The following is a 26,177-nucleotide window of genomic DNA, read 5'->3' on the forward strand; positions in this document are numbered from 1 at the left end:
TTATTATACTAATAGACATTCTGCATGGGGTCTGGTCATGCAAAACCTTGCAGTCCAACATTCAACCCATATTGATGCTTGAGGTGGAAGGCAAAACTGCACCTTCTGCTTGTGGTAAACAGGTCTCTTTTTTGGGGGTGGGGGGGGGGGAGACATTTTGCCACTCAGTGAATCCCAATAGGCAAAAGAGCAATGCTGAGTGCAGCTATCCTTCTGCATACTTCTTTTCACATTGCATAATTACTCCATGGAATTCATTTCCACCAGATGTGGTGATGGCCACTAGAACACATATTTTTTAAAGGAAATTAGACAAATCCAGTGATTATTTGCCATGATGGATATGTGGGTTCAGAGTAAGTATCCAATTAAATACCAGCTGCTGGGAGGAAGACATGAGGAAAGAATATTGTCTTCAAGTTCTACTTGTGTACTATCCAGAGGAACCTGGTTGGTCACCGATGGGAGGCAGGATCCTAGACTAGATAGACTTTTAATTTTATCCATAAAGGTTCTTCTCAGTCAAGTGGCAAGATGCACAAGCCTTTCAAGCTTTGCATTTCCCCAGAGATAATGAAAATGCATTGTGTAATTGTGTGATACACACACCTTGCATACTCTAAGGGCTTGTTCCACACAAATGCAAGTTAATCAATGCCAATACTGACAATGCCGTATGTGCACAAATATGAATCTCTCTCTGTCCCGTTGTGTCACATCAGGCCAAGCTTTTTAATGCAGTGAATTCAGACATTCAGCTGTCAATCCATGTGTACATTAATCAAGTCTAATTTGTGTATCTTTGAATCATCCATGTTTCTGAAATCTGATTCTAGTTGCTAAAAGAAGCAAGTTCTGGCATCTACATATTTTCACTGGTTGTTCAGACATGAGATTCATTCTTGAGACCATTCACCTGACTAGTAAATTTGACATCTCAATGTAATTTCAGAGGCTGTCACCAGTGTGGTTATTATAGGCAAGATTCTGAACATTATTACTGATGCCATTATATTATTACTGGTATTAATATGAAATTGCTTATTCATATTAACAATTATTTTGGATACAGGGATCGCCACAAAGGAGAATTATGCAAATAGCTGTCCAAGGTCCTGAAATACATCTCACTATATTGCTTGTCAATTTGATTTACCTATATTGGATTTCTTTCATAATGCTCATGGAATTAATGAACTGGAAGGAGAAGCTGAAACGCTGAGTTAGAAGCTACCTCCTCCATTTACTAAGCTGCTCTGAAATTTGTAGGCGGTCTGGATGAACTTTTTAAGGTAAGAATGTGAAGGGATTCACAGGCCAAGGAACAAGTTTTGCACTTCCGAAAAATGTTATCTCTTGATTCTCCAGGGACAGCTAACATCTGTAGAACATCTACAGATCAGGTTTTTGTGTTCAGATCATTACTGCAGCAATTTCATGGTTAATAACTGAAACGTTACACCAGCATAGGGCATACACTTTAACACACACACACACACACACACACACACAAACTATCATATAATACTACTGTAAATAGCATTTATTAGTAATAATGCAATATGATGACCTTCAAAGTTGAATATTGCAAAGAATGTGTCTTTTAGGCTGCCAGTTTGATTTAGTTCTTGCCACTGTGGTTAAGATGACAATTAGCCCTCAGTCTTGGGATGTTCAGAAGCAGAGGGCAGCACTGCAGGCCCAAGACACTCCGCTGCCCGAGGCAAAGGATAACACATTCAATGTACAGGTCAACTGGAGTGGCACCTGGATTTTAATACCTACAATAGCATAGTGTTCTCCATGACACCTGGGGGTCGTAGGGTATTTATGGGTATGCAAGGCAGGAATAAGAACATGAGAAGAGCCTGCTGGATTAAGACAATGGTTTATCTAGTCCAGCATGCTGTTCTCATAGCCACACATTTAAAGCACATGACTCCAAAGAATCCTGGGAACTGCTGTGGCTGCAGAGACTGGTAACTCGTAACTGCTGTCTCCCACATTGTTCTTGCTGCGTTAGTGACCTCTCCAGGGTGCGAGCCTGGGTAGTGTGTATGGAGGTCCTGGGCTGCCCAAACAAAAATATACCCTCTCGGCCTCACTGATGTGGTCCAAAGCAGAGCAATATATTTGGTGCCATCTTAGCTGCAGGAGTTGCCAGAAGGATCTGTACCCTGTAGTTTACCCCTTACAAAGCTCCCATTCCCGACACCCTTAATGAATTACAGTTGTTCCTCACCCCCAAGTAGTTCTGAAGGTACCACGAGGAAAGGGGATGCTACGTCAACCTGTTTAAGTCCTTAATGCAGCTCTGCCCTTTAAGTATTCACAGTAAAGTCAGCAGTCTGACAACCACAAAGAAAAACCCAGATTGAAACCTACCATCAGTTAATCAATAAAACACCAATGGATCAATTGGTGCTTTCAGTCTAATTTGAGCCTCCTCCATCAAACACCGCAATGACAGGTACAAAGCGGAACATGAATTATTGCTTGGTGGAATATTTTTATATTTCAGAAGGAACACCACCACACAATTAAACCTGGTGGTAATTACAGTTTAAAGGTGTGGAAATAATTCAGCACGATTTGCCGATAGCATTTATCAGCTGCATTGCACTTTTCTGACCCTGGGTAGCTTCAACATGCAAAGGGAATACTACTGGCTTGTCATGAGCTGCTTAAGCCATTTGGAGGATGTCAAGACAACTTTTTTTGGCACTCTTGACATAATGCTCTGTTCATAAATAATGAATTGTGAGTAGTCCCATTAATATGGGAGACGAAATTCTTGGCACTTAGAAAATGAGCCTTGAAAACACCATAGACACCACTGCAGCCACAGCAGCACTGAAGTATTTTTTTAATTCCAGTTTAAAACAAAGGTCTGGACAACTCATAAGATTATCAATGACCTAATGTGATGGTGTGAATAATAATAATATCCATGACATTTATTTTATTTATTTATAAGACTTCTTACCTTCCCATCACTATAAGGTCCCAGGGTAGGTTACAACCGTAGAATATACAATTATAAAAATGGATAAAACCATTCCAAATGGAACAGAAGAGTGACAACCATTACAGTTTAGAGTTTGAGATCTGGTCATTCACATCAGGTTAAATTTAAACGTGTAACAAAGAATGGGGTTTTTCTTATATTTGCAGCTTTAAAAAAAGAAAGGGATCGGATTTAATTGATTACAATGCCAAAAATTACCTATCACTGCAGCCTTATACTAGAATAATGTGTTGTTTCTATATTGTTATTGATTTATAATTTATGACACAAGACTAGTTTTGGCAGACAGAGGTGGAACTGAAAGGGACACTGGAAAACTTGAAGGGAATAGAACCAAAAGAGACCAAGGATGGCCACACTCAATTCTAGGAAGAACACAAGATTACATTTTCTTTTAAGGATGTAATCAAAGCGTCACTGGGGTGATATCCATTGTTAGACATACCCAGAGTAGAACCATTGAATTACCCATGATTTTAAAGAACTATAGTGGTACCTTGGGTTACAGATGCTTCAGGTTACAGATGCTTCAGGTTACAGACTCTGCTAACCCAAAAATAGTACCTTGGGTTAAGAACTTTGCTTCAGGATGAGAACAGAAATCGCACGGCAGCAGCAGGAGGCCCCATTACCTAAAGTGGTACCTTAGGTTAAGAACAGTTTCAGGTTAAGAACGGACCTCCGGAATGAATTTAGTTCTTAACCAGAGGTACCACTGTATAGTAATACTGCTGGCATTCATCTGTCTCGGGAGACAATGGAGGAGTGCGCCTTTGGAGCTGACGTCAAGCTGTTGCAGCGCCTGCTGTGGCTGTAGAGACCAATATGGGAGAGACATGTTTTGTTGCAACTGGGGGCAGATGAAGGCATCCAGTTGTGCTGCTGCAGATGCACCATGGTGTTTCTTCTCTCCACGCTCCTGCACGTGGTCATTCCTCCTCTGGCCACTGCTATGGATCCACAACTTGACCATCTGTCTCCAAACACTGTGGTCACTGCAAGGGATTCCTACATATGTTGATGTTGCCAGCCTTTGTGTTACATTTGCAGAAATCTTTGTAATGCAGAGTTGGTCTGCCAATTGGCCTGGTGCTGGAAGTCTGCTCCCCATAGAGAACGTCCTTGAGGATCCTGCCATCTTCCATTCTGTGCACATGACCAAGCCAGAATAGACGTCACTGAGACAGGAGTGCAAGGATGCTGGGAATGTGGGCTTGGGATAGTGTATAACTTTTAACTACATGAAATACGTCACCACGGATTACAAATTTACAATGCAGCAATAAAAACATCAATGTTAATTACCGGCAATGTGTGATTTCATTAGGTGTCTTTGTAGCACTTCTTGTAATCTTATCCAAATCTGCATCTGAATGATGTTTTCTTCTGCTGAGGTCAGTGGCTGGATCTGAAAGTCTGAGAAACGGGAGCTGGAATTGGCAGGAATATAGAGAGCTGCTTCACACCAAGTTAAATTATTTGTCCATCTAGCCTATCAAAGTCTACCTTGACTGCCAGACTCCTGTCTCAAAACATGACAGCAGTGACTTTTACTGGAAAGTAAGGGAAAGGTCTTTATTCAGGCTGATAGCAGTACAGTGGTACCTCAGGTTAAGAACTTAATTCGTTCCAGAGGTCCGTTCTTAACCTGAAACTGTTCTTAACTTGAGATACCACTTTAGCTAATGGGGCCTCCCACTGCCACCGCACGATTTCTGTTCTCATCCTGAAGCAAAGTTATTAACCCAAGGTACTATTTCTGGGTTAGCGGAGTCTGTAACCTGAAGTGTCTGTAACCTGAAGTATCTGTAACCTGAGGTGCCACTGTACAGGCTCAGCAGCAAGCAAAAAGTCCAGAAGTCCAGATTCCAAAGCAAGGCAATAAGTTCATAACGGGCACTACAAAGATGTCCCAACAGGTGACATGTCCCTCCTGCCAAGCCTTTAAAGATGAGCCAAGGGGAGCACACTCATGGGACTCTCTCGCCCTATGAGTCTGCTGTGCACATGTCCATGTGCTCCATCTGGATGGTGCATCTAATCCCACCCATGAAGGCGCCATCTAGTTCTTGGCAACAAGACTATGTCCTGCCCCTCTGTCTCCAGCTCCTCTGCCATCTGTTCCACCTGTTCAGCTGGTCAAAGTCCTCCTGCCTCCCTGATGAGGCTCAGTGCTCTGCCAGAGGGGCAGAGCAGGAAGCTGACAGATTTGTTTCTCCCTGACATCTAGAATCACAAGGGGAGGACCTTTCTCCTCCATCCCCGGGGGGGCAGTCTTCCAGCCCCACATCTGCCCCTTTTTCTTTCTCCTCTTCCTGATCTGCCCAAGGCTGCCAAACCTGACAGAGCTGAGAGGCCCACAACACTGACTGGAAGAGGCTGTCTAGGGAGCTGGGTAGAGTGTATTTCACCCACACCTCCTACTCAGTAATTTTAGATGGTATTGCCAGGGACTGAACATTGGACCTTTTCCATGCAAAGCATATGCTCTCTACCATTGAGTTAATTTCCCTGCAGGAAAAAGGCATTGCTCTGTTGACCAGGCAGCAACATAAAGTCAGGGTTCCAGGGCTTGTCAATGCAGAAGTTTTATACTGCCCAATTGCAGTGGCTGGTCTCGCACCTCCCCTGTCCCATTCCACCAATAAATAGAAGTCTGAGAACACACCATCCAGGCCAGTGCATTAGGCTAGGGCCTCTCCAACTGGCCTGCATTACACCTCCCTTTGGGTTTTCAGCTTGTAAAAAACATCCTATTGCAACCAATAGGTGGTTTTATTCAAGAGTTAACTGTGGCATGGGCTGTCACAGCTGGAGAGAGGTTCATCCCACCGCCCTTATGTGCTGTGACCCTCCCCCATGCCACACAATTTGGTTTGAAAACAGCCTTCTGTTGGTGCAGTGCGACAGTGCATTGTAACTATAGTGCAAGGGGTGGCATTTTCATTTTTTTAAAAAAAAAAATATTTATTTGCTTTTACAAAAAAAAGAAACATAACAACCACAAAAATGAAGAAAGACAAAAACAGTCACAAATACACATAGAAAAAATTAAAAGTAAAAATTCCAACTTTTAAATTTATGCTTACAAAAACTTCCTTTCTTGACTCCCTCATGCCTCCCTTTTTTGTGTTCCTCTTTACCCAATCATATACAGCAAATCCTTACCTTCTTTCAAAGCTCATTTCTAATTATTAGGGGTGGCATTTTCAGAGGGAATCACAGCCGGGGGAGGAAGCATTAATCCCCCCTTCTCTGTGCACTATGATCCCAAAGTGGAAAACATCCATGTGTTGCAGTTAAATTCTTCTGTTGAAGGCTGTTTTCAAACCTAATTGACAAAAGTGGGAGAAATCTTTGCTAAGAGTGAAGCTGGCCAGTGGGGGAGGGAGAAAACGGTGGCCCCGCCTACTCTTCTTTTGGTCCCGCCCACCACTGATATGCAACCCCCCCCCCACCAAGATGGTAGGCCAAGAAAGAATGCAATCCTCAGGCTGGAAGAAGCTTCCACAATTCCCAGGTGTAAACAGTACTGAGCGAGATTGACCACTAGTCTGGCTTGGTACAGTATATAAGGCAGCTCGCTATGATTCTCTTTGGTTCCCCCAAGGTCTATAGGTCTGATGTACTTTGTTGTTAGTGCTGCAACTAAAGCAATGTGCTTGAAGCTGCTGGGACTTGTTTTCAGTGAAACCAAGGATGCTTAAAATGCAGCAAGGCCATTGTTTTTTCTCAATTCGGATCACAGCTGGTTTGGTGGGAAACACCAAAACATCAGGATATATTCCTGTGATTGTAATTTGTTTTAACTGTTTTTACTTCTGATTTTAAAATTGCTGAAACTGGGACCTGCTGTGATGGGTGGGTAATACAGTGGTACCTCAGTTTAAGTACTTAATTCGTTCCGGAGGCCCGTACTTAACCTGAAACTGTTCTTAACCTGAAGCACCACTTTAGCTAATGGGGCCTCCTGCTGCCACTGCACCGCCAGAGCACGATTTCTGTTCTTATCCTGAAGCAAAGTTCTTAACCTGAAGCACTATTTCTGGGTTAGCAGAGTCTGTAACCTGAAGCGTATGTAACCTGAAGCGCATGTAACCCGAGGTACCACTGCAATAATAATAATAATAATAATAATAATAATAATAATAATAATAGAATATTCAGGCCAAGACAGCTCTACTTCTTAAGCAGCCATGTTGTCAGGAAGGAGAGGGTTTTCTTTTCCAGAAAGACCAGTAAGGCACTTTCTACAAGCATTGGGTGGGTGGGTGTGTCAAAGGTGATTTTACAAGAACTCTTTCTAGGCCTCACTGATATCTGGAGAAGGTCCGGGTTTGCAATGTACCTCCCTCAATGTGGGTTTAGGAAAAGATAACCTCGAACAGTCTAAGCTCCCCCGATTACAATCAGTGTTATTGTTAACATGACTGTAAAGCACAGCCTAATCTCATTCTGTTTTCCATTCAGGGTTGCTGAACTTGTGTCACTTGGAATCCCAAAGCCTCTTCAGACTTCAATGGGATTTTCTTCCATTCAGAGGAAATCAAGTCTTTGTCCTGGTCCCATAGCAGCAACAATCACGTTAAATCCAAGTCTGACAGAACAAGCTCATTATCATTCCTGCCATGTCTGTGTGCCGCCTGGCAACTCCTTTCCCTACTATATCGACAGCAACTGAGCTCCACGGGGGTGTCAAAATTAGGGAGAAAGATGGAATGCAAACTGACAAAACTTCATGGAAACTTGTTATATGCTTTTTGCCACAACTTAACTGTCATTCATGGAAACGCTCTTCCTTGCACATACCAAAATGATGCCAAATTAAATGGCGCCACCATTATTTTCCCCTCTTCCTGTTCCAATAGCAATGTACAAACTTTGGGATGATTCCAAAGGCTCCTGGACAAGATGTACTGGCAGTTTTTTTAAAGGAACACTTTGGAGAAAACATAATGGAATGTTTCCAATGATGCTCTGCTCATGCAAGAGACTTTTGCTTGTACAGTGGGACTCTCTCCCTCCTGCACTCTGATGTCCCATTGCAGATGTAGAACTCTGTGCAGTGCACAACTCAGTGATTCCCCCAATATTATACATTTTCTGGACTTCTCATAGGCCAAAGTCTTCTGAGTGGCTTATAGCATCAAATCAAATACAAAACAAGTCAATAAAACAATCTTGACAGAAATGTCATAAAAAACACAGCATAAAACATTGTCAGAACAGCACAAAAAGAGACCAGTATGAAATGCTGTTGCTCAACTATTAAAACACAAACAATAATGTGAGGGACAGTTCATGGAGACACAAATCACGGTTTATATGGACTGAGCAGTGGCATGCTTGAAAGCGATTTGGGCTCATGATGAACAATTCAATCAATTTGCCACTGACATGGTACAACCTGAGCATCAAAAGCACTGCTGCCCTGCATAGCTCCTTATGCAGTGTGTTTTGAGAAGGAGCCCATTTTAATGATCACCTTCTGGACCTATTTCAGTGTGTGTAATCATCTTTTCCATCATCTACTGCATAAATTGAATGGACTGGGTGTGGTGATCTGGCCCTTAAGGCAGGTATGCGGCAAAACAGCATTCCAGATACTTTGATTGCTCAAGTGACTTGGGCCTATGGGTGGTTCAAACCCCCCACCGCCCCATGAACCAACCTTGACCCAGTGTTCATCATCCGAGAAGAGGCGCCCACTTGCGAGGGCTGACGTCCCGACTTCGCATGCGAGACATAAGGACACAAGGAGGAGCCAGGGGTGGAACCAAACATGGGGGCCATACAGCTCAAAGGCTGGTGACGCCTCCTCTGCCTCCTCTTGTGCTGCCACCAGTGGAAGTCTGCTCCAACCCTCCTTCCCCTCCATGGCAGGAGGATGAGGAGCCAGCCAATGGAGGCATGCCACACTCATCTCTGCGCTTTGGCCCCTACCCTCAAAATATAGGGGCCACCAAAAGGGCTCAACCCCCAGGAGCTGGCGTCCCTGCATCTGAGACTCTACTCTGTGTGTTTCCACAGAGGGAGGTACAGAGGGTGATGACATGAGACCTGACCTTCTCAGTGGTGGCTCCCCGTTTGTGGAATGGTCCCCACAGGGAGGCACATCTGGTGCCATCACTATCTGTTTTTAGGCACCTGGCAAAAAACCCCATTTTTATTCACCCACGCTTTTGGACCTTAATTTTCTGCTTGTTTTTTAGTGTGACGGGGTTGAGCTGTATCTGCTCTTTTATATAAAATATTGGTGGGCATTTGTACACTTGTTCTGTAAGCTGCTTAGAACAAAAGCATCTAAACAATGACAATGTGCATATTCACTATGCAACAGGAAAAAATAAACCTCATATACAAAGTCTAAAAGCAACACCCAAATCACTGACTGGGCTAAGCAGCCACACTGCTAATTCCAAGTCTCAACAGAGTTGAAGATTGTCTCGTTTTTCTGTCTGGGTGAGTGTAGTCAAGTGTGCAAGGCTGCTGTGATTCCGCCGTCTCCAGAACCAGCCGATCCTCCCTGGGGGGTCCTCTGGTGCCAACCTGTCTTTGACCAGAAGTCAACCCCGGAGTGGGAGGAACAGGGCAGAACTAGCAAACAGCAGCTGTAGCAATGCAAGCTGTGTGCGTGTGTATGAACAGCAAAGAATCCAGTGCTCCGAAGTGGAGGGAAATTTCCTTTCAGCATAAAGAAAAATCTGATAAAGAAATTTCCCCCCTTACAAATAATTATAATAGAAGGACACTTATCAGGAAAAGGGTGAACTGGTACCTGCCTACTTTCAAAGGAGCTTTTTTTTATTATTCATTCATATGTTACAAAATTTCCATACTTCTTTTCAGTTGCAGAAAGGAATACCAAAGTGTCGTTCTTTGTCTTCCTCCATGAACACAGTCCCTTCAAAACATAGTAAAAGCTACCATCCTCTAGTCCAGGAATGGAAAAACTTTGGCCCTTCAGATGGCGTTGAACCCCAACTCCCGTCAGTCCCAGTCAGCTGATGCCAAAGGTCAAGGGTCAAGGGAGTTGTAGTCCCAACAAAATCTGGAAGGCCACAAATTCCCCAGTTCCGGATCTAGTCACAATGAATGCCTTGCTTGGATAGTATTTACCTTACATTGGACTTGTGCTAGCAAACCACGGGCAAGTGTGTTGGCTAATTTGCTGTTTATCTGTGATGAGTCTTGCACCGGCCATTTTGTGGTTCTGAATGCAGAAAACTTGTTCCAATGGCCTTCATATAACTGTGCATGGCTTTTGCTTCAGAAAGGAAAGTTCTTCTTATGCCATGTGGAGGGGAAATAATCAAACACAGAAGGTCTGAAACCATGGAGGTTGCAATTCTATGCACATTTCCCATTAAATACAGAGGCGGTGGCTGCCCATTGGCACTGACAGGATGGAAGGAAGGGTGGAACTACCAGCAGTGCAGAGCTGGATTTAGGGCAGTGTGGGCGATTCCCCCACAGAGAGCACTGAGCCAGGGGGCCAAAATTGATAAGGTCTATAACTGAGAAGATCCATTTGAGAACGCCAGATTTTGGCCTCGCACAGGGTGCCATATTACAAAAGATGACCAAATTCGGTCCTGGTAGGTGGAGTCTGAGCCAATGACAGACAGAGCCACCACTGACTTATTGTAAGAAAGAAGGCAGGTGAGCAGGGGCTGGTTGAGGGGCAGTGCTCCTCCTCAGTGGCGCAACTAGCCGCTCAGGCACCTGGAAAGGCCACATGCAATGCACCCAGGGTGTTTGAGATCGGCGTAGCATCGATCCGCCCGCGGTGCGTGCGATCGGTGCAGCCTCGATCCACCCAGGGGGTGCGCGATTGGCGCAGTGTAGATCCACCCAGGGTGTGTGCAACATCAATCTGCTGGGGGGGGGGTGCACGGCGCCACAGCGTTGATCTGCCCGGGGGGGGGGGATTTTGTCACCTCTCCCTCAGGGATGACACCCGGGGCGGGCCGCACCCACAATGCTCCACCTCTGTTCCTCCTTTCACCCTAATGGACCCTAATGCACCCCCTGTCAGTGACAAACTCTGAAGTTGCACCTCCTAAGAAGGAAGCTGCCTGATTGTCGGGAGCCAGAGTCAGGGACAGGTGAGAAATAAAACACCCGGGGTCAGTGCAGTTAACTCTTTATTAAAAGGAACCAAACAGCACAGGCTTAGTGATCACAGCAACTCTTCCCAGTAGGTCTTACCCCAATGCAGCAGTGGCAAGGACTAAAGGTCCTCAACCTCCCAACCTGCAGCAGCCTAAAGCTCCATCCTCTTGTCTCTGTTGCTCCATTCTCTTAATTTCTCTGTGTGTCTGGGACACCAGGAAAAAGGGTAGTTGGTCGCAGCAGCAGGTGGACTCTGTCTCCTGGCCCTCCTCCTCTCCTGCCTCCGAGTCTGGACTGCCCTCTGCCACAGCCTCTTCCCGCTCACTAAACCCTGTTGCCTCTTCAGCTTCCCACACTTCCTCCCCCAACTTTGCTTCCTCTGAACTCTCACTGTAGCCCCACCACCAACCCCCTGGCTCTGAGCCTTCTTCCCCTGGGGGTTCTCTTGGGGGGTTCCCCAATTGGCACCTCCCACCACTCCTCTGCACCCAGCCAGACCATGACATTGATGATGCTCAAACTGCTCCATCTAATTCAGTATTGTCTCTACCCCAACGGCTCCCCAACGTTTCCCTCCACGCAGTGGCATACCGTGGGTTGTCAGCACCCGGGGCAAGGCAAGTAATTTGCGCCCCCTAACCAGTTAGGGGCAGAGAGCTGCGAGTGCGAGCGCCCCCCCCCAGATGTTGCGCCCGGCCCCCTGCACCCCCCACGCTACGCCACTGCCTCCACGGACCACTAGAAAATTGCTGTGGGTCTTGGCTGACCGCTTAATGATATTTCTGCTTGCCATAGCAATGGTAATGCACTGTGCTAGATGTTGTAGGCTTTTAATGGGACTCTATGGGATTCAAGTCGTAACGCGATAAAATGCCATCAGAGAAATAAAAAAAGCAATAAAAAGACAATTAAAAACAAAATGCATATTTATAACGTGGGCATCCACGGAGCTGAAACTCCTGGGTCCCTCGACTGCAATCCAGGAACCTAAGCTTCACAGACCCTCCAAGTTTCCTTATTTTCCAGGGACAACCCGGGATTTACAGAAGCCGTCCTGGTTTCTGATTTGATCCTGAAATCTCCCGCTTTCCCTTAGGACGTCTCTGTTTTCACCAGAGAATTGTTGGAGGGTATGTGACCACGGCTCTACAGAGTTTCAGGGTGGGAGTCCTTCCAAGGCCTGCTTGGAGACTGAACCCGGCGACGTTTCGCACGCACAGCTGCTTCGCCAGCGCTCAGCGTTGGACTCGCCTTTTTGCGCCAACGGGGGAAGTCCTTGGCGCGATCCAAAAGCACCCGCCTCGCTGGCTCCCTCGTGGTGCCTGGCAAAACTTCTCCCGCCAGTTCGCTCTCCCTCCCCCGCCCCAATGTTGCCTCTTTTCCTTTCGCAGGGGCTCCCTCTGCAGCTCTTGTTGGCTCGCCCCCACCCCAGCCATGTGCTCCTGCCGCCTCCGCCGCTCCTACTACCCAGCCAAGCGCGCATCCGCTGCAAAACTCCACCTAACAACACTGCATTGCAATCTCCTCCTCCAGGCGAGGAAGGGAGCCAGTAAGTAGCCAGCCCCCACCCGCGCCCCCACCCCACCCGGAGCTCAACCCCCGCCCCCTTTCCTTACCACGTATAGCCGACCCCCCCTCTCTCCCCCGCCCCTCCCTCGGAGCACACACACCCCTCTTCCAAGGCAAGGTGCCCCCACTGAAGTTTGAGATCAGCTGTTCGAGGAGAGTCTGCGCTTCCTTCTCCGTCTAGCTTGCGCCTCCTGCCGCCGCCGCCGCCGCTTGCTGTTGCTGCATTCAGATGGGATGATCTCCCCCACCCTCCCACCAGCCATGCGGCTGCAGCTCCCACCAGCCAGCAGTGGGTGACTCCCCCCCCTCCTTTCTCCATCGCCTGCTTTCTCCTGGTGTCTTCTCTCCCCCCTCCCGCTGCCACGCGCACATCTCGAGCTGGGCTCGCCCCTTGGTGGCTGCTGAGTTTGGTGGCGGTGCAGGAACGGTGATGGGTTGCTTGAACACCTTCTCCAAATGCATTCGCAGGCCGGAAGCAGCGGCAGTGGCTGTCTGGCTCTCAGGCGAGGCTTGACTGAGTGACTGGCTGGCGAGATTCCCTGGCAGCCTGAGATCTGCATCTGGCTGGACGATGCATTCACGTGTGCGCCAGCCCAGCGTGTAATGCTGCAGTGGGCAAGCTCAGCAGCGCCCAAAGGAGCATCTGCAAAAAAAAGGGACGGGTGAGAAGACCAGCCAACTGCTGCTGGAGCGCGTATAAAACCAGGCAGCGCCTTGGATCTGACTTCCTCCTTTCTCCAGCAGGCGATTTCGACTCCCTCTCAAATTGTACCAAAGCTCATTCCACGGCTGCTTCCTTTGCCACTTGCTCTCCAGTGCAAAGCCCACTCTGCCTTGTTTTCACGTGTAGCTTGTTTTTGCCTGGCAACCACTAGTTCTCTCTCCCTCCTTACACACACACTCCCAACGGCAGACTCCCCCGATCTGAAATTAATTTGTTTGTTTGGTTGCAGCACCGAGCCAGCTAAAGGTTAGGATTTCATTTAGCCTTTTCCCCATCCTGGTGCAAAGGAAGCGATGAAATTTCCAATTGAGACTCCAAGGAAACAGGTGAACTGGGATCCTCAAGGTTGGTGTTGCTTTCTCACTCGTTTTTTTGTTTGTGTTTTAAATTATCTTTGTTGCCCATCTTCCTAACTGGGATTGTTATTCCTCCTACCTAATGAATGGGAGAAAGGAGACGGCTTTGGCTGTGATTTAGACCGGAGGCTTTGTTATTGACCCTCCTCTCCCTGCTGACTCCCGTCTTGGAAGATGGTCAACATTGCTATGATCTTTCTGGAGTGCAGAGTGGGAGGGAGAGAAACTTGTCCAACTGAAAAACAAAACAAAACCCAAGAGCCAGAAAAGCAAACGTGATGTTGCTTCTCGCTCCCCCACTCTCCAATTATCACCCTCCCCCCCATACACTATTTTAGTCTTCTGGATGAAAACTTGTCTTGGTTGGATAAGGTCCTAGAGATCCTTATATTTTGTTTGCGAGATTCCTTTGTTGCTTCTGGGGATCATTGTCTCCCGTAAAAGGGGCGGTGGAGGCTGAGAGTGAGCATCCGCTGTCCACTTTGGTGCCCTCAATGTCAAATGTCTCTTAGCAGCTTGGTGGGTGGGATAAAAAGTGAATGCGGTAATACTCCTGTTGGGATTGCAGTCATAAAGGCATGGTAAATAACAAAGCTTGACAAGACCTTCAGCTGTTGGGTCGTCACCCTGTTAACAACTGAGTTAGCACTCCTGCCTTGGTGGGTGGGTGGATTAACTCTGTGTTTAAGCGGAGGCTGTGTTGTGAGAAGACTGTTTGGGTGGGTGATGGTATAGCACACAAGGCTCGCGTACGTGTCACTGCTGTGGCTTTCTGTACAACAGTCGGAGTTGTTTAGAGCACAGGGGTACACACAAATGCTTGTTTCCAGTTATTTGTAGCATGTATTGATTGTGAAATAAATGCCCAGTAGCATCCTTTTGGTTTATTATTCTTCTTGGGAGTGTGGCACATATTTATCTGGGTGTAAGGATCCGTTTAGGTTTTGGAACCAGTTGAAAATGCATGACCATAAACTTGAATAGAAATATTCTAACAGTTCAGTGTTGGTGATGCATGTCAGATTTATATGTTTTCCAAAGGACTTGGTTCAGCTACTTCCTTTCCCTGCTCATCTCATTCTTTGTGCTCTAAAATGTGCATGTACTGGGGAGAAATATCCATTTCAGTGCTGACTTCATGCATGGCTATGTCTTTAATAGCATGACAACTGAATTATGGAAATATCCCAGACACTTGGATTTCACCAAGGATACGTGCAGAAGAAGTGTGCTTGCCTCTACCTTTCAGAGAATGATTTATTGCCATCATGAAAATGATGACGATTCTGAAATCTTTATTGTGTGACAGCTGGGAGAATGGCTGTCATGCGATTCATTTTTTTTTAATTAAAAAGTTTGATGTTTCTCCAGTCTAAAAATAAATAAATTGGGCATTGCATGATTACTGTGGTGAGAATGGGCAGTGGTGCTTATGCATGTGGCCAGAGCCAGATATTTAATCAGCTGTGAAGGACGTGATTCTTCGTTCCCAACAGGTGGCTGGTTCCAGTTCACCAATTGGCCTGAGATGTTCAAATCTTCAAGTGACAGCCAGCCAGTTAGTTCAAATGCTGGGATTTGTTTCTCCTGGGTGATGTGCTACTGTGCTGACATCACATATTAGTCATAAAGTAACGCCAAGTAGAAGGATAGATTAAACTTCAGCTATGTTGCAGACACTAGGGCTAGAACAACTTTGGCTGTACTTTTAATATCATGGGACCCACTTTTCTAGATGTTTGCCCAAGAGTGCTGTTGTCAGATTGAAAGGTCTTCTGCCACCTGAGCCAGTTCAGTGCCTTGGGTCCTTACCACCTGTTTGTCACCCTCAGTCTCACCCATGATGACCACAATGCGCCTGAAGTGAATTTGTAGGGCATTAGAGCAGTGGTTCTGTGACCTGGAACCGTGCATGGTGTGAAAGGAGATGATGGCGCCATTTTGCTGATGCTAAGCAGATCTGAGTATGGTCAGTAGCTGGATGGGAGACTGCCTGGGAGACATGTTTGCCACCTCAGATTCCACAATGGGAGAAAAGGTGGGTTATAAATATTAAAGTTGTTATTTTCATTATTAGCAAATGAATAATAATAGTAACAACAACAACAACAACAACAACAACAACAACAACAACAACTTATGGTCATATAGTAATAATATGGTATTGTATTCATATATCTCAGTACTCTTGAGAATCAGCATGGTATAGAGCTTAGATTGCTGAATTAAGTCTTGGGAGACACAGATTCAAATTTCCACTTGAATATGAATGGGTGATTGGGGGCCAGACACCTACCTCACAGTGTTGTTGTGAGGATAAAATGGGGGGCACCATTCAGATTTCTTTAAGCTCAATGAAGGAAAGGCAGAATATAATTGTAATTAGTAAATAAAAATAATAACTACATTATCTTGAATTATACCCTCTGATTTCTCCACTAGGGATCCCTCTAGTTGGAAACATGGGCCAATTCAGACTGAAAGTTCCAAGCTGCCACTGGTAACCTATCCTTCTTTTCTGACAAATCAGCAGGGGGCACCCCTTCTCCCCAGATTGTGAGCATAGTAGGATCTGGGAATATGAGATCTCTTGAGCACATGGTCCTGTCTAGATGTCATTATTGGACGATTTACTGTCAGAAGGGTCTGGTGGCTTGATTTCAATGTGCAGTTTCCCTCTCATAGCAAACACATTCTTTGCAAATGCTCCTAGCTTGCATTAAAACAATGCAGTTGACCTATCTCTCCATTACACATTTGCCTTGAGAGCATCAAAGATAATTCAATGTACAAAGGGTTGGATCCAGAGTTCCCATGAGAAGAACTCTGCTCATGAGATGCTCTCAAAGGAGGAAGGGTGTGGGTGAGGAGGCAGTTTTTGGCAGTTCCTTCTTCCATTTATATCCATCTCTGCCCACTAAAAAAACTGCTGGAGTGTGGCAGTGAGTGACCCTCTGGAATAGAGTGTGACAGGCAAAGGTGAATTGGAGAAAATTGCTGCTGTCTACTTCAGGGTCGGCCTCTCTTGAGGCAAGGTGAGGTGACCTCAGGCGGCAGATTCCACTGGGGCAGCAGATCTCAATGTTGATCTCTCCTTGTTTCTGATGAAGAGCTTCCCTGATCCCTTCTTTGGTGCAGACAGGAGCACCATTTTGGGGTCAGCCTCAGGTGCCAAAATGTCTTGAGCCAGCCCTGCTCTCCTTCCTCCAGAAGTGGAAGTCTGCTAGATATCAGTCCCTTCTGTGAACAGAAGGAAAATCCTGGATTTCACTCAAAGAATTAATAAAATAAACAAATGAAACCAATAGGAAACTTTCAACACACAACTCCATTGGTTTATCCTTTTTTTTTAAGGTGGAGGGAATGCCTGAATTACTGAATGACTTGTCCACAATGTATTTTAATGCCTTATATTGAGGTAGGGGGTCATATAATATAGTTTCCTTAATACCATTGAAAGGAACTGGTATTCTGGACCTGTGATGGGCAGTATCATCCACCTATCATTCTGTTGTTTTTTAAAAATGTGAACTGCTTTGAGAACCATTATTATTATTATTATTTATTTATTTAATTAATTTATATACTGCCCGATACCCGGAAATCTCAGGACTGTTCACAGAACATTATGGCTGAAAAGCGATATAGAAATATGGTAAATAAGTACATTATATGACAAAATGTAGGGGATGGTATCACTTGGTACCGTAACCTTGCACAATTATTAAGATAGACACTTAGAATTTCAAACTTCATGATCACTTATATGTGAGAGATTGGATGAGTATTTGGAAGAATAGAATACTGCAACCCTGACCCTGAATCCAATCTAAGAGGTCTGGCAGATTGCTTATTTGTTTGTTTATGTGCATTTTAGTGTTCATGGCTATAAACTGTGGGGTAATAATCATTATCTGAAGAATGGGGGGTGGGCAATGATAAACATAATAGCCAACTGTTAAGTGATTTCACGTCTGACATGGATTGCATGCATTGCAAGGTAACTACAGTGCTAAAAACAACTTCAAAAGTCTGCCAGTTCTCTGGATTTCTACCTACATTACTTTTCTGAGTGTATGTGTTGTGAAATGTCTCTTAAGATGTGTGCCTTGTGATTGGCAAGTGACTAAATGTGTTTCTGACTCCTGGGGTGAGTTCCGATCACCCTAGCTTTTAATGTGATGAATGATGTTTGCTTGAAGTTTTTAATCCACAAATATATCCAATATTTCAAACTCTTACACTCGGTAGCTGCCATTGAGACAATAACTCCCATTTGTTTGAATTATCACTCTGCAAAGTAGTTGTTGACAGATTGAATCTATACCCCGGGGGGGGGGGACTCAACCACTCTCATGGAAGGACCTAGGACTGTTCCAAACACAGCTTTGTTTCCCGCTTTCTTCGCACAAGTGTGAACAATGTACAGTGGTACCTTGGGTTACATATGCTTCAGGTTACATACGCTTCAAGTTACACACTCCACTAAGCCAGAAATAATGCTTCAGGTTAAGAACTTTGCTTCAGGATAAGAACAGAAATCGTGCTACGGCGGCGCGGCGGCAGCAGGAGGCCCCATTAGCTAAAGTGATGCTTCAGGTTAAGAACAGTTTCAGGTTAAGTACGGGCCTCCGGAACAAATTAAGTACTTAACCCGAGGTACCACTGTACTATGTAGGTTTGGAACTTGTGAAACTTAGAAATGGCAAGTTCTGTTGTGCTCCCTGTTGAACACACATGCTCTGAGTGATAAGTGAAATGGCCCCGAGAGCACCATGTATAAGACAAGTGTTGATAGTAATTGCAGAGCTTCTCAATTCACTTGAATGGAATCAGCAGGAGCGTAAGACGATGAAGTAATGAGGAAAAACTAGATAGATTGGCAGAGATGCTGGAGAATCATTAGCAAACTTTGCAGGACTAATTTTACGGTGCTTATCCGCGGCTCAGTGTTTTGAACTTCTGTAGTGTTATAGTTGTGTAGCCTGAGAGAGAGCGCAAGCTCTCCACAGTTGCCACGGTAACACTAGTCATTTGGGCCTGTCTTTGTTGGGGAGAATGTGCGCAAGCTCTTCAGCCTTAAAAGAGAACTTTGTGAGATCTGAACACCTCTAGAGTTTCTCACCAACTGAGCTTGGATCTTTATGATGTATTGCCTTTTGCTTTTGACAGGCTTTTTGAGATACAAGATATAGACAGCCTTAAATGGAACCTGACACATCTCCACAGAGGACTATAGCTTATGAGAAACTACACACCCACCCACCGACCCTTAAATTTCTTTAGCTGGGGCAGAAATTCTCAGATTCTCAAAAAAAACCCCAACCCCCCAAAAAACACAAAGCCACCCAGTGAAACTACTGTGTGAAGAATTTGAGGAGAATTTGTGGCCTAAGAAAGAAGAGAGGGCAGTGAGGCAGCAGAGATACCATAAATGACCAAGCATACAAAAACAAAACAGGATTCCAATGAATTGTGGAGACCTGCCATATTCACCCAAAACACATTCCCCGTTATGTGTAATTGTGTGTAGGAAATCTGACCCTGCCTGCCACCAGCATGTGGCCCATGGAAAGTTGCCCAGAAGGAAATGTGGCCCTTAGCCTGGACAAGATTTATCACTTCTGAACCACATCAGTGCCAAGTGCTGTATGTAGAAGATGGAACAACTCCCGTCCCCCCAGCTTGCCTACCTAGGTTTGTAATTTTAGGAGGCATGTAATTTTAGCATACAATTTTAACGTGATTTCAGTAAGTATAATAACTTTTAAATGACTGGTTTTGTTCTATATTTTAACTATTTTAATGTAATTTGTTTTTAATATTCGCTTTTATTGGTGCTTTGGTGCTTTTAAGGAAAATCTTAGATTGTCTTTTGTAAACTGTTTAGAGGTCTTTCATTTGAGAAAGCGGTATATTCTGGCAGGTGTTAAAAACTGATTTTATAGTTATAACTCTTTTTCAGTCTTATCGTATTAATTCTCCTGTACACTGCTTAGAGCTGACTGTGATTAAGTGGAATGCAAATTGTTGACCTAAGATAAATAATATATACATTTTGTTAAATAAAAGAATACATAAATAAATAAGCCTTGGCGAGGGTTTACAATCAAGCATAGTTTGGTTTTTTTATTTTAAAAAATGTAAATGTCAGTTAAAACAAAGAAAACTAGCCAGAGCTTGATTATAAGAAGTGTGGGTGAGAGAGAGAGAGAGAGAGAGAGAGAGACACTCACGGGTGATATTGAGGCTAGTTGACAGGGAAGGACTCTTGGGAACTGTTGGTGGTTAAACTGTGTTAATCCTGGGCTGCAGTTTAAATGATAAATATCACATTTTATACTGTTGCCACATATGGATGAGAGAGGTCCACTCATTGATTTATGGATAGTCCCTGAATAGTCTCTCATTTCCATGCATTGCCACCAATAAGCACTTTTGTGTCTCTTCTACAGAAGGAGGGGAGAGTGAGAAATCACATGCCACTGGACACGCCTTGATTTACTGTGAATTAGAAGATACTCTCATATATACTTATTTCCCTGTAGAGATGTACAAGATGTGCTAAGGCAACACTGCTTCATGATGCTCGCAGTCATAATTTAGCCTAATATTGTTGTTGATTTATTTTTACAGCAGCTACATATAACTAAGCCTTCTCCAAGCCTTTATTCAAACCACATTGGTCTCATTGCGATCAATAGCCAGTCAGCCGGTAGTTCCTCAGTATTGCAACCACCAATTCAGGTCGTCACAATTGAGCCACTAAATTGACAGTTTGTTACAGGCAATGTTGGGTCCACACATTCACCTGGAAGCCCGAAAAGATGCTCAGGTCACTGGCATTATCAGAGGGACTAATGAAAAAATCATGGTTAGCTGCTTCCACTTTAACTTCCTCCAAGATTCATGGTGACTACTCTATAGTTTGGGGAGCTCATAATACAACGACACCTTCCTTGCCATGAGATGTCCTTTCTTGTCAGAGATATCTACCCTTCAGCAAATCAGTCCTTGAGAAATAGTGTCATCTACAAATTGGATGAGCACCCCCCTTAATCCCTTCATCCAAGTCTTTTATGAAGACATTGAGCAATAATGGGCCCAGGACAGAACCCTGTGGCACCCCACATACCACTTTTTTCCAGGATAATACTTCACAGGAAGTCATTCATTAATGAAATAAATGATAAAAGAGTAATGATAGTAGCAGAAAGCTGGGACTTTGGTGGAGCCCTTTGACAAAGTCCATGTATTGCTCACTGTCCTTTAGTAGAGCAGCAACAGAGTGATTGAAATCTATATTAGTGGAAAAGGATCGGGAACTGATTCCATGATTTTCCGTACTTCACAGTCATGGGGCTAGACGTGACCCTTCACCTTATTTTTCTACATTTCCTGCTGAAAGCATAGAGCTGTCCCTCAAAAATGGGTTGGGTGAATCTTATAAAGATGCTTTGTTGTGGTGAAGCAACAATTAGCACTACTATAGCAACACAACCCCACAGGACCTGCTTGCTGTTTCACGCAACAGGTATAAAACAATTAGATTTGCTGCAGCCGCAGAGTTCATATCCCCGAAGAACTGACTCAGCCCTTCTCTTTCCTAGGAAGATAAATAGGAAGCTATGCAGTTTGCTATAAGGAGATCTCTGGAACAAGACCTTAAAAAAAGTGGGTATGCTTTATTTTCCTGTGTGCTCCTTGAAGAGTAATGTGAGGAAGGAAATTTAATTATATTCCCCATTGGGAGGGGGTTTAAATCTGTGCCTTAAAGAGAGCATACAAGACGGATTCAGTTGCACCATAAATGCGCGGAACATGAAAACGTTTTTTTTAAAGAAAGCTTTAGAGGTCATGTAATTGATGTTTGGGTCAGCAGGAAGCTGCAGGTGTTACACTTTGGAGTTATTTGGACAAGCTTTCGCCATCCTTTTCACGGTGGATGTAAGAATGGCTGCCATCAAATGTCTTTATATCGAAGGCACCTTCTGAAATGCCCTTGGGGTGAAAAAACAAATTAACCTTGTGAATGATTTTATTCTGATTGCAGTGACTGTAACCCCCCCCCCCAAATAATAATAATAATATGGGGAGTGGGGAGCAGCATAAACAAGAAGCTGCTCAAAGGGCACTGCCCATGAAATCCAAGCCACATATAAACTGCTCTGTGTGGGTTGATGTGTACTCATGATACGGCAGATTCATTGTGTTGCTGCAAAACATGTTCTCTGTAGGTGTGATCAGTATGTGCCTCCTTTGTTTAGAAGTCAAGATGCTGTTCCTTGTTGTGTCTGATGGGGTTCTGAATGGGCAAAAACCAAGAGGGCAGGACTGAGATTGGGGGGGGGGAGTGGCGGGGGAGGGCAGGGTTTGGTGATAGGTTTGCACAAAAAGGTAGAATGAAAAATCTTAACCATTACTCCACTGTATCCAGTTTATGATAAATAAAATTGGCATTAGGTTAGTTTTATGGATCCAATATGTTTGAAGGGAGAACCACTTGCCTGAGTGGAAAGGCACAAAAGAGGAGTCTTGAGAAATGCTGGACTCTACTTGTTTGTAACTCAACAACTTCCTTGACCATTGGGCTATCGCAATGAAATGTGGTGCTTAAGTTCAGGATTCAATCCTTCGTTTCAAGCTACAACACCGGCTAGAACACCTGTTTTCAGAGGGTTGGAAATATGCAACACAATATAATGTACTATGTCTCTTGACTGCTGAGATATTTTAGTATGTTTATGACATGATTCTCAGTTTTAAAGTTCAAATTTACAGGAAGCACTAGCTGCTTCAAGTGATTTGTAAATAGGTCTTTTTGCCCAGACTTTGCCTGGCCCCAGTGGCGTAGCGTGGGTTGTCAGCACCCGGGGCAAGGCAAGTCAATTTGCACCCCCTAACCCGTGGATTTGCGCCCTCTAACCCGTGGATTTGCGCCCCCTAACCCTAACCCCCAGATGTTGCGCCCGGTGCGGCCGGCCCCCCCTGCACCCCCCACGCTACGCCACTGCCTGGCCCATAAAATTGAACCCTGTTATTACTTAATTTCAGCTATTGTCTGTTTTTATAATTCTTAACTGTGTTTCATAATGTATCTTGGTTTTTATGATACAGCTTTAATGTTTTTAGGTTGTCTTTTGTATAGCGCTTGGTGATTATAAAAAAAATATTAAGCTGTTTAGAAATACTTTTAAACAAACATACATACAAAGTACATTGAAGCGTGTTATTTAAACAAAGCTGCTTGAATATTGTGCTTACCTAAAACAGTAGAGGAACACATGGAATTGGACTCAAGAAATGTGTTTTGATTATTCCCTGTAATGGATGTGCAGAAGTCCTGGTAAGACATTCATTCTGTATGTTTCTGCACCTATTGCTAAAGACTCTTCTTTTTTTGCTGATCCTTTTTTTTTTTTTGGTCACTTATCTATGACCAAACATTTCAAAATATGGTTACTATGTAGAGTATGATGTGTGGAGCACTTGCATGAGGAAGAAACGAAGGAGAATTCTAAGCCCACAATTCAATAAGTTTCATCAAGTTTCAGAAGGCTTGAAGCATTCATAAGGCAATGTGTGTAATCATGGTTTAGAGGACAGGAATGTGACCTTTTTGTGACAAACGGGGACCCTGAGACCCCCATTATTGATTTAAGATAGCAGAGTCTGATATCTGAATGATTTCAAAGTTATTACTATTCATAGCTGCTGGCAGAAACAGGGAAGGGAAACTTTCACAGGTGGCAAACATTACTGACTGTACTTAACTAAATTGGAAAAAGGCACATCAGGGTTGCAGGGTCTTGTGGAAATGTACTGATACACTGGTGTATTAGCTGGAGCAAGAAAGTGGGGAAAGGAACTAGTGGGCAGTGAAACTAGCAGAGCAAGTGTTAGAGGCACTCTGCGCATGCTTGCGATCTAAATAGACACTGGACACAGGCAGAAAGGTAAGGTAAATGTCATGGGTTTTGGATGGAACATCTGGTGACTATTTCAACAATCAGAAAAGGGAAATGTCATCATTTTGAAGCTCTTCATGAACATGTAACCAGGGTGAGCTCATGGTGGTAAGGACTCTGGGGTGTTTCTTCTAAACTAGAGTGGCGCTAGGGAAGGAGTTGTCATAGAATCATAGAGTTGGAAGAGACCACAAGGGCCATCAAGTCCAACCCCCTGCCAAGCAGGAAACACCATCAGAGCACTCCTGACATATGGTTGTCAAGCCTCTGCTTAAAGACCTCCAAAGAAGGAGACTCCACCACACTCCTTGGCAGCAAATTCCACTGTCAAACAGCTCTTACTGTCAGGAAGTTCTTCCTAATGTTTAGGTGGAATCTTTTTTCTTGTAGTTTGGAACCATTGCTCCGTGTCCGCTTCTCTGGAGCAGCAGGAAACAACCTTGTCGTCGCGGCACTCCTTGGTGTGTGGAGTGCCGCAGGGCGCAGTCCTTTCCCCGATGCTTTTCAATATCTTTATGTGCCTCCTTGCCCAGATTGTCCGGAGTTTGGGGCTGGGTTGTCATCAATATGCTGATGACACCCAGCTTTATTTGTTGGTGGATGGCCGGCCTGACTTGGCCCTGAACACACTGACCAGATGCTTGGAAGCTGTGGCTGGATGGCTGTGTGGGAGCCGGTTGAAGTTAAAATCTTCGAAGACAGAGGTCCTCTGGCTGGGTCGGGACGACATGGGGTTGGGGGGCCAACTCCCATCTCTTGCGGGGGCTCAATTAGTGCCAGCGCCTTCTGTCAAGAGTTTGGGTATAACCTTTGATGCCTCCCTTTCTATGGAGGTGCAGGTTGCAGCCACAGCAAAGATGCCATTTTTCCATCTCCGCTGTATTAAGCAGTTGGTCCCTTACCTTTCTCTCCCTGATCTGGCCACAGTGATCCATGTGACGGTCACTTCCAGGCTTAATTATTGTAACTCGCTCTACGTGGGACTCCCCTTGAAGCTGACCCAGAAACTCCAGCGGGTGCAGAATGCCATGGCGAGGCTCCTTACAGGGCCCTTGCTGCGGGATCACATTCATTCAGTGCTTTACCAGCTGCACTGGCTCCCAGTGGAGTACAGGGTCAGGCTTAAGGTGCTGGTTTGACCTTTAAAGCCCTATGCCGCCTAGGACCCTCATACCTATGGGACCGCCTCTCCTGGTATGCCCCGCGGAGGACCTTAAGGTCTATAAATAACAACACTTTGGCGGTCCCAAGCCTCAAAGAGGTTAGATTGGTTTCAACTAGGACCAGGGCCTTTTCAGCACTGGCCCTGATGTGATGGAACACTCTGTCACAAGATACCAGGGCCCTGTGGGATTTGACATCTTTCCACAGGGCCTGCAAGTTGAAGCTGTTCTGTCTGGCCTTCGGATTAGACTCACTGTGACCCCTTATATGGGATTTGGTATATAAATTTTCCCTTGGCTTTTTTGCTGGCCCAGCAATGTAGGACCAGCATGGATAGCTGACAGGTGAATATCTGATATTTCCTCCCTTTATGGTCTTGATTTATGGGCTACTACTAAAATGAGGCTGCATTTTAAGCTGCATTTTAAGCTGTATTTTGAGCCATATTTTAATTAACTGTTGTTTTTTTCTATTACATTTTATTGTAATTTATATTTTGTGTTAGCCGCCCTGAGCCCGCCCCTGGCTGGGGAGGGCGGGATATAAATAAATTATTATTATTATTATTATTATTATTATTATTATTAAATAGTTGTGTGACTTTATCCTGTTAAGTGCACATAGATATTCTTGAATAATATAACTTTTTTTAAAAAAAACAAAACACCATAGCCTCATTTGCTGTGTTTGTACTATAAGTTCAGTCATATGAACTGGCATTACTTCATTCAGACAGTCATGGACCAGTTGGTGTTTTCACTTATTTCCAACCAGTGTCAGATGTTGCCAAAGCTAGTTCATTGCCTGTTGCCTTAGATGGCTCACATGTCGATTATTCACACTGAACGTGAATCTGCAAATAGTAGAGGCTGTTTGAACTGCATAGCCTCCAAATATTCATCCAGAGGCTTTAAAACTTTAGATGGTGTAATATATATATATATATATATATATGTATGTATGTAAAGGGACCCCTGACCATTAGGTCCAGTCATGACCGACTCTGGGGTTGCGGCGCTCATCTCGCTTTATTGGCTGAGGGAGCCGGCATACAGCTGGTCATGTGGCCAGCATGAAGAAGCCGCTTCTGGCAAACCAGAGCAGCGCACGGAAACACCGTTTACCTTCCCGCTGGAGAAGTACCTATTTATCTACTTGCACTTTGACGTGCTTTTGAACTCCTAGGTTGGCAGGAGCAGGGACCGAGCAATGGGAGCTCACCCTGTCGCGGGGATTCGAACCGCCAACCTTCT

At 44.7% G+C, this 26,177-nt stretch overlaps 1 protein-coding gene and 1 long non-coding RNA gene across 3 annotated transcripts in view; both read left to right on the top strand.

Annotated features, from left to right (window-relative positions):
• Positions 1–12,600: 12,600 nt before the first annotated feature.
• Positions 12,601–26,177, top strand: part of KCNK10 (potassium two pore domain channel subfamily K member 10) — a 75,872-nt gene continuing 62,295 nt past the window's right edge. Inside the window, exons 1-2 of one of the 2 annotated variants that reach the window (XM_079988917.1) lie at positions 12,601–12,692; positions 13,666–13,781. In XM_079988917.1, the coding sequence (XP_079845043.1) occupies positions 13,730–13,781 (52 nt within the window). In that variant the 5' untranslated portion in view covers positions 12,601–12,692; positions 13,666–13,729. Of the gene's footprint in view, positions 12,693–13,030; positions 13,782–26,177 lie in introns of those variants that run through there. The other variant, XM_079988916.1, reaches the window with a different exon arrangement.
• On the top strand, positions 15,466–16,393 carry LOC307223174. The gene is made up of 2 exons (XR_013842010.1): positions 15,466–15,830; positions 16,235–16,393. It is a non-coding gene; the product is annotated as an uncharacterized lncRNA (long non-coding RNA).

Source organism: Podarcis cretensis (assembly GCF_951804945.1).
Source record: "Podarcis cretensis genome assembly, chromosome: 1".
Classification (NCBI taxonomy): domain Eukaryota; kingdom Metazoa; phylum Chordata; class Lepidosauria; order Squamata; family Lacertidae; genus Podarcis; species Podarcis cretensis.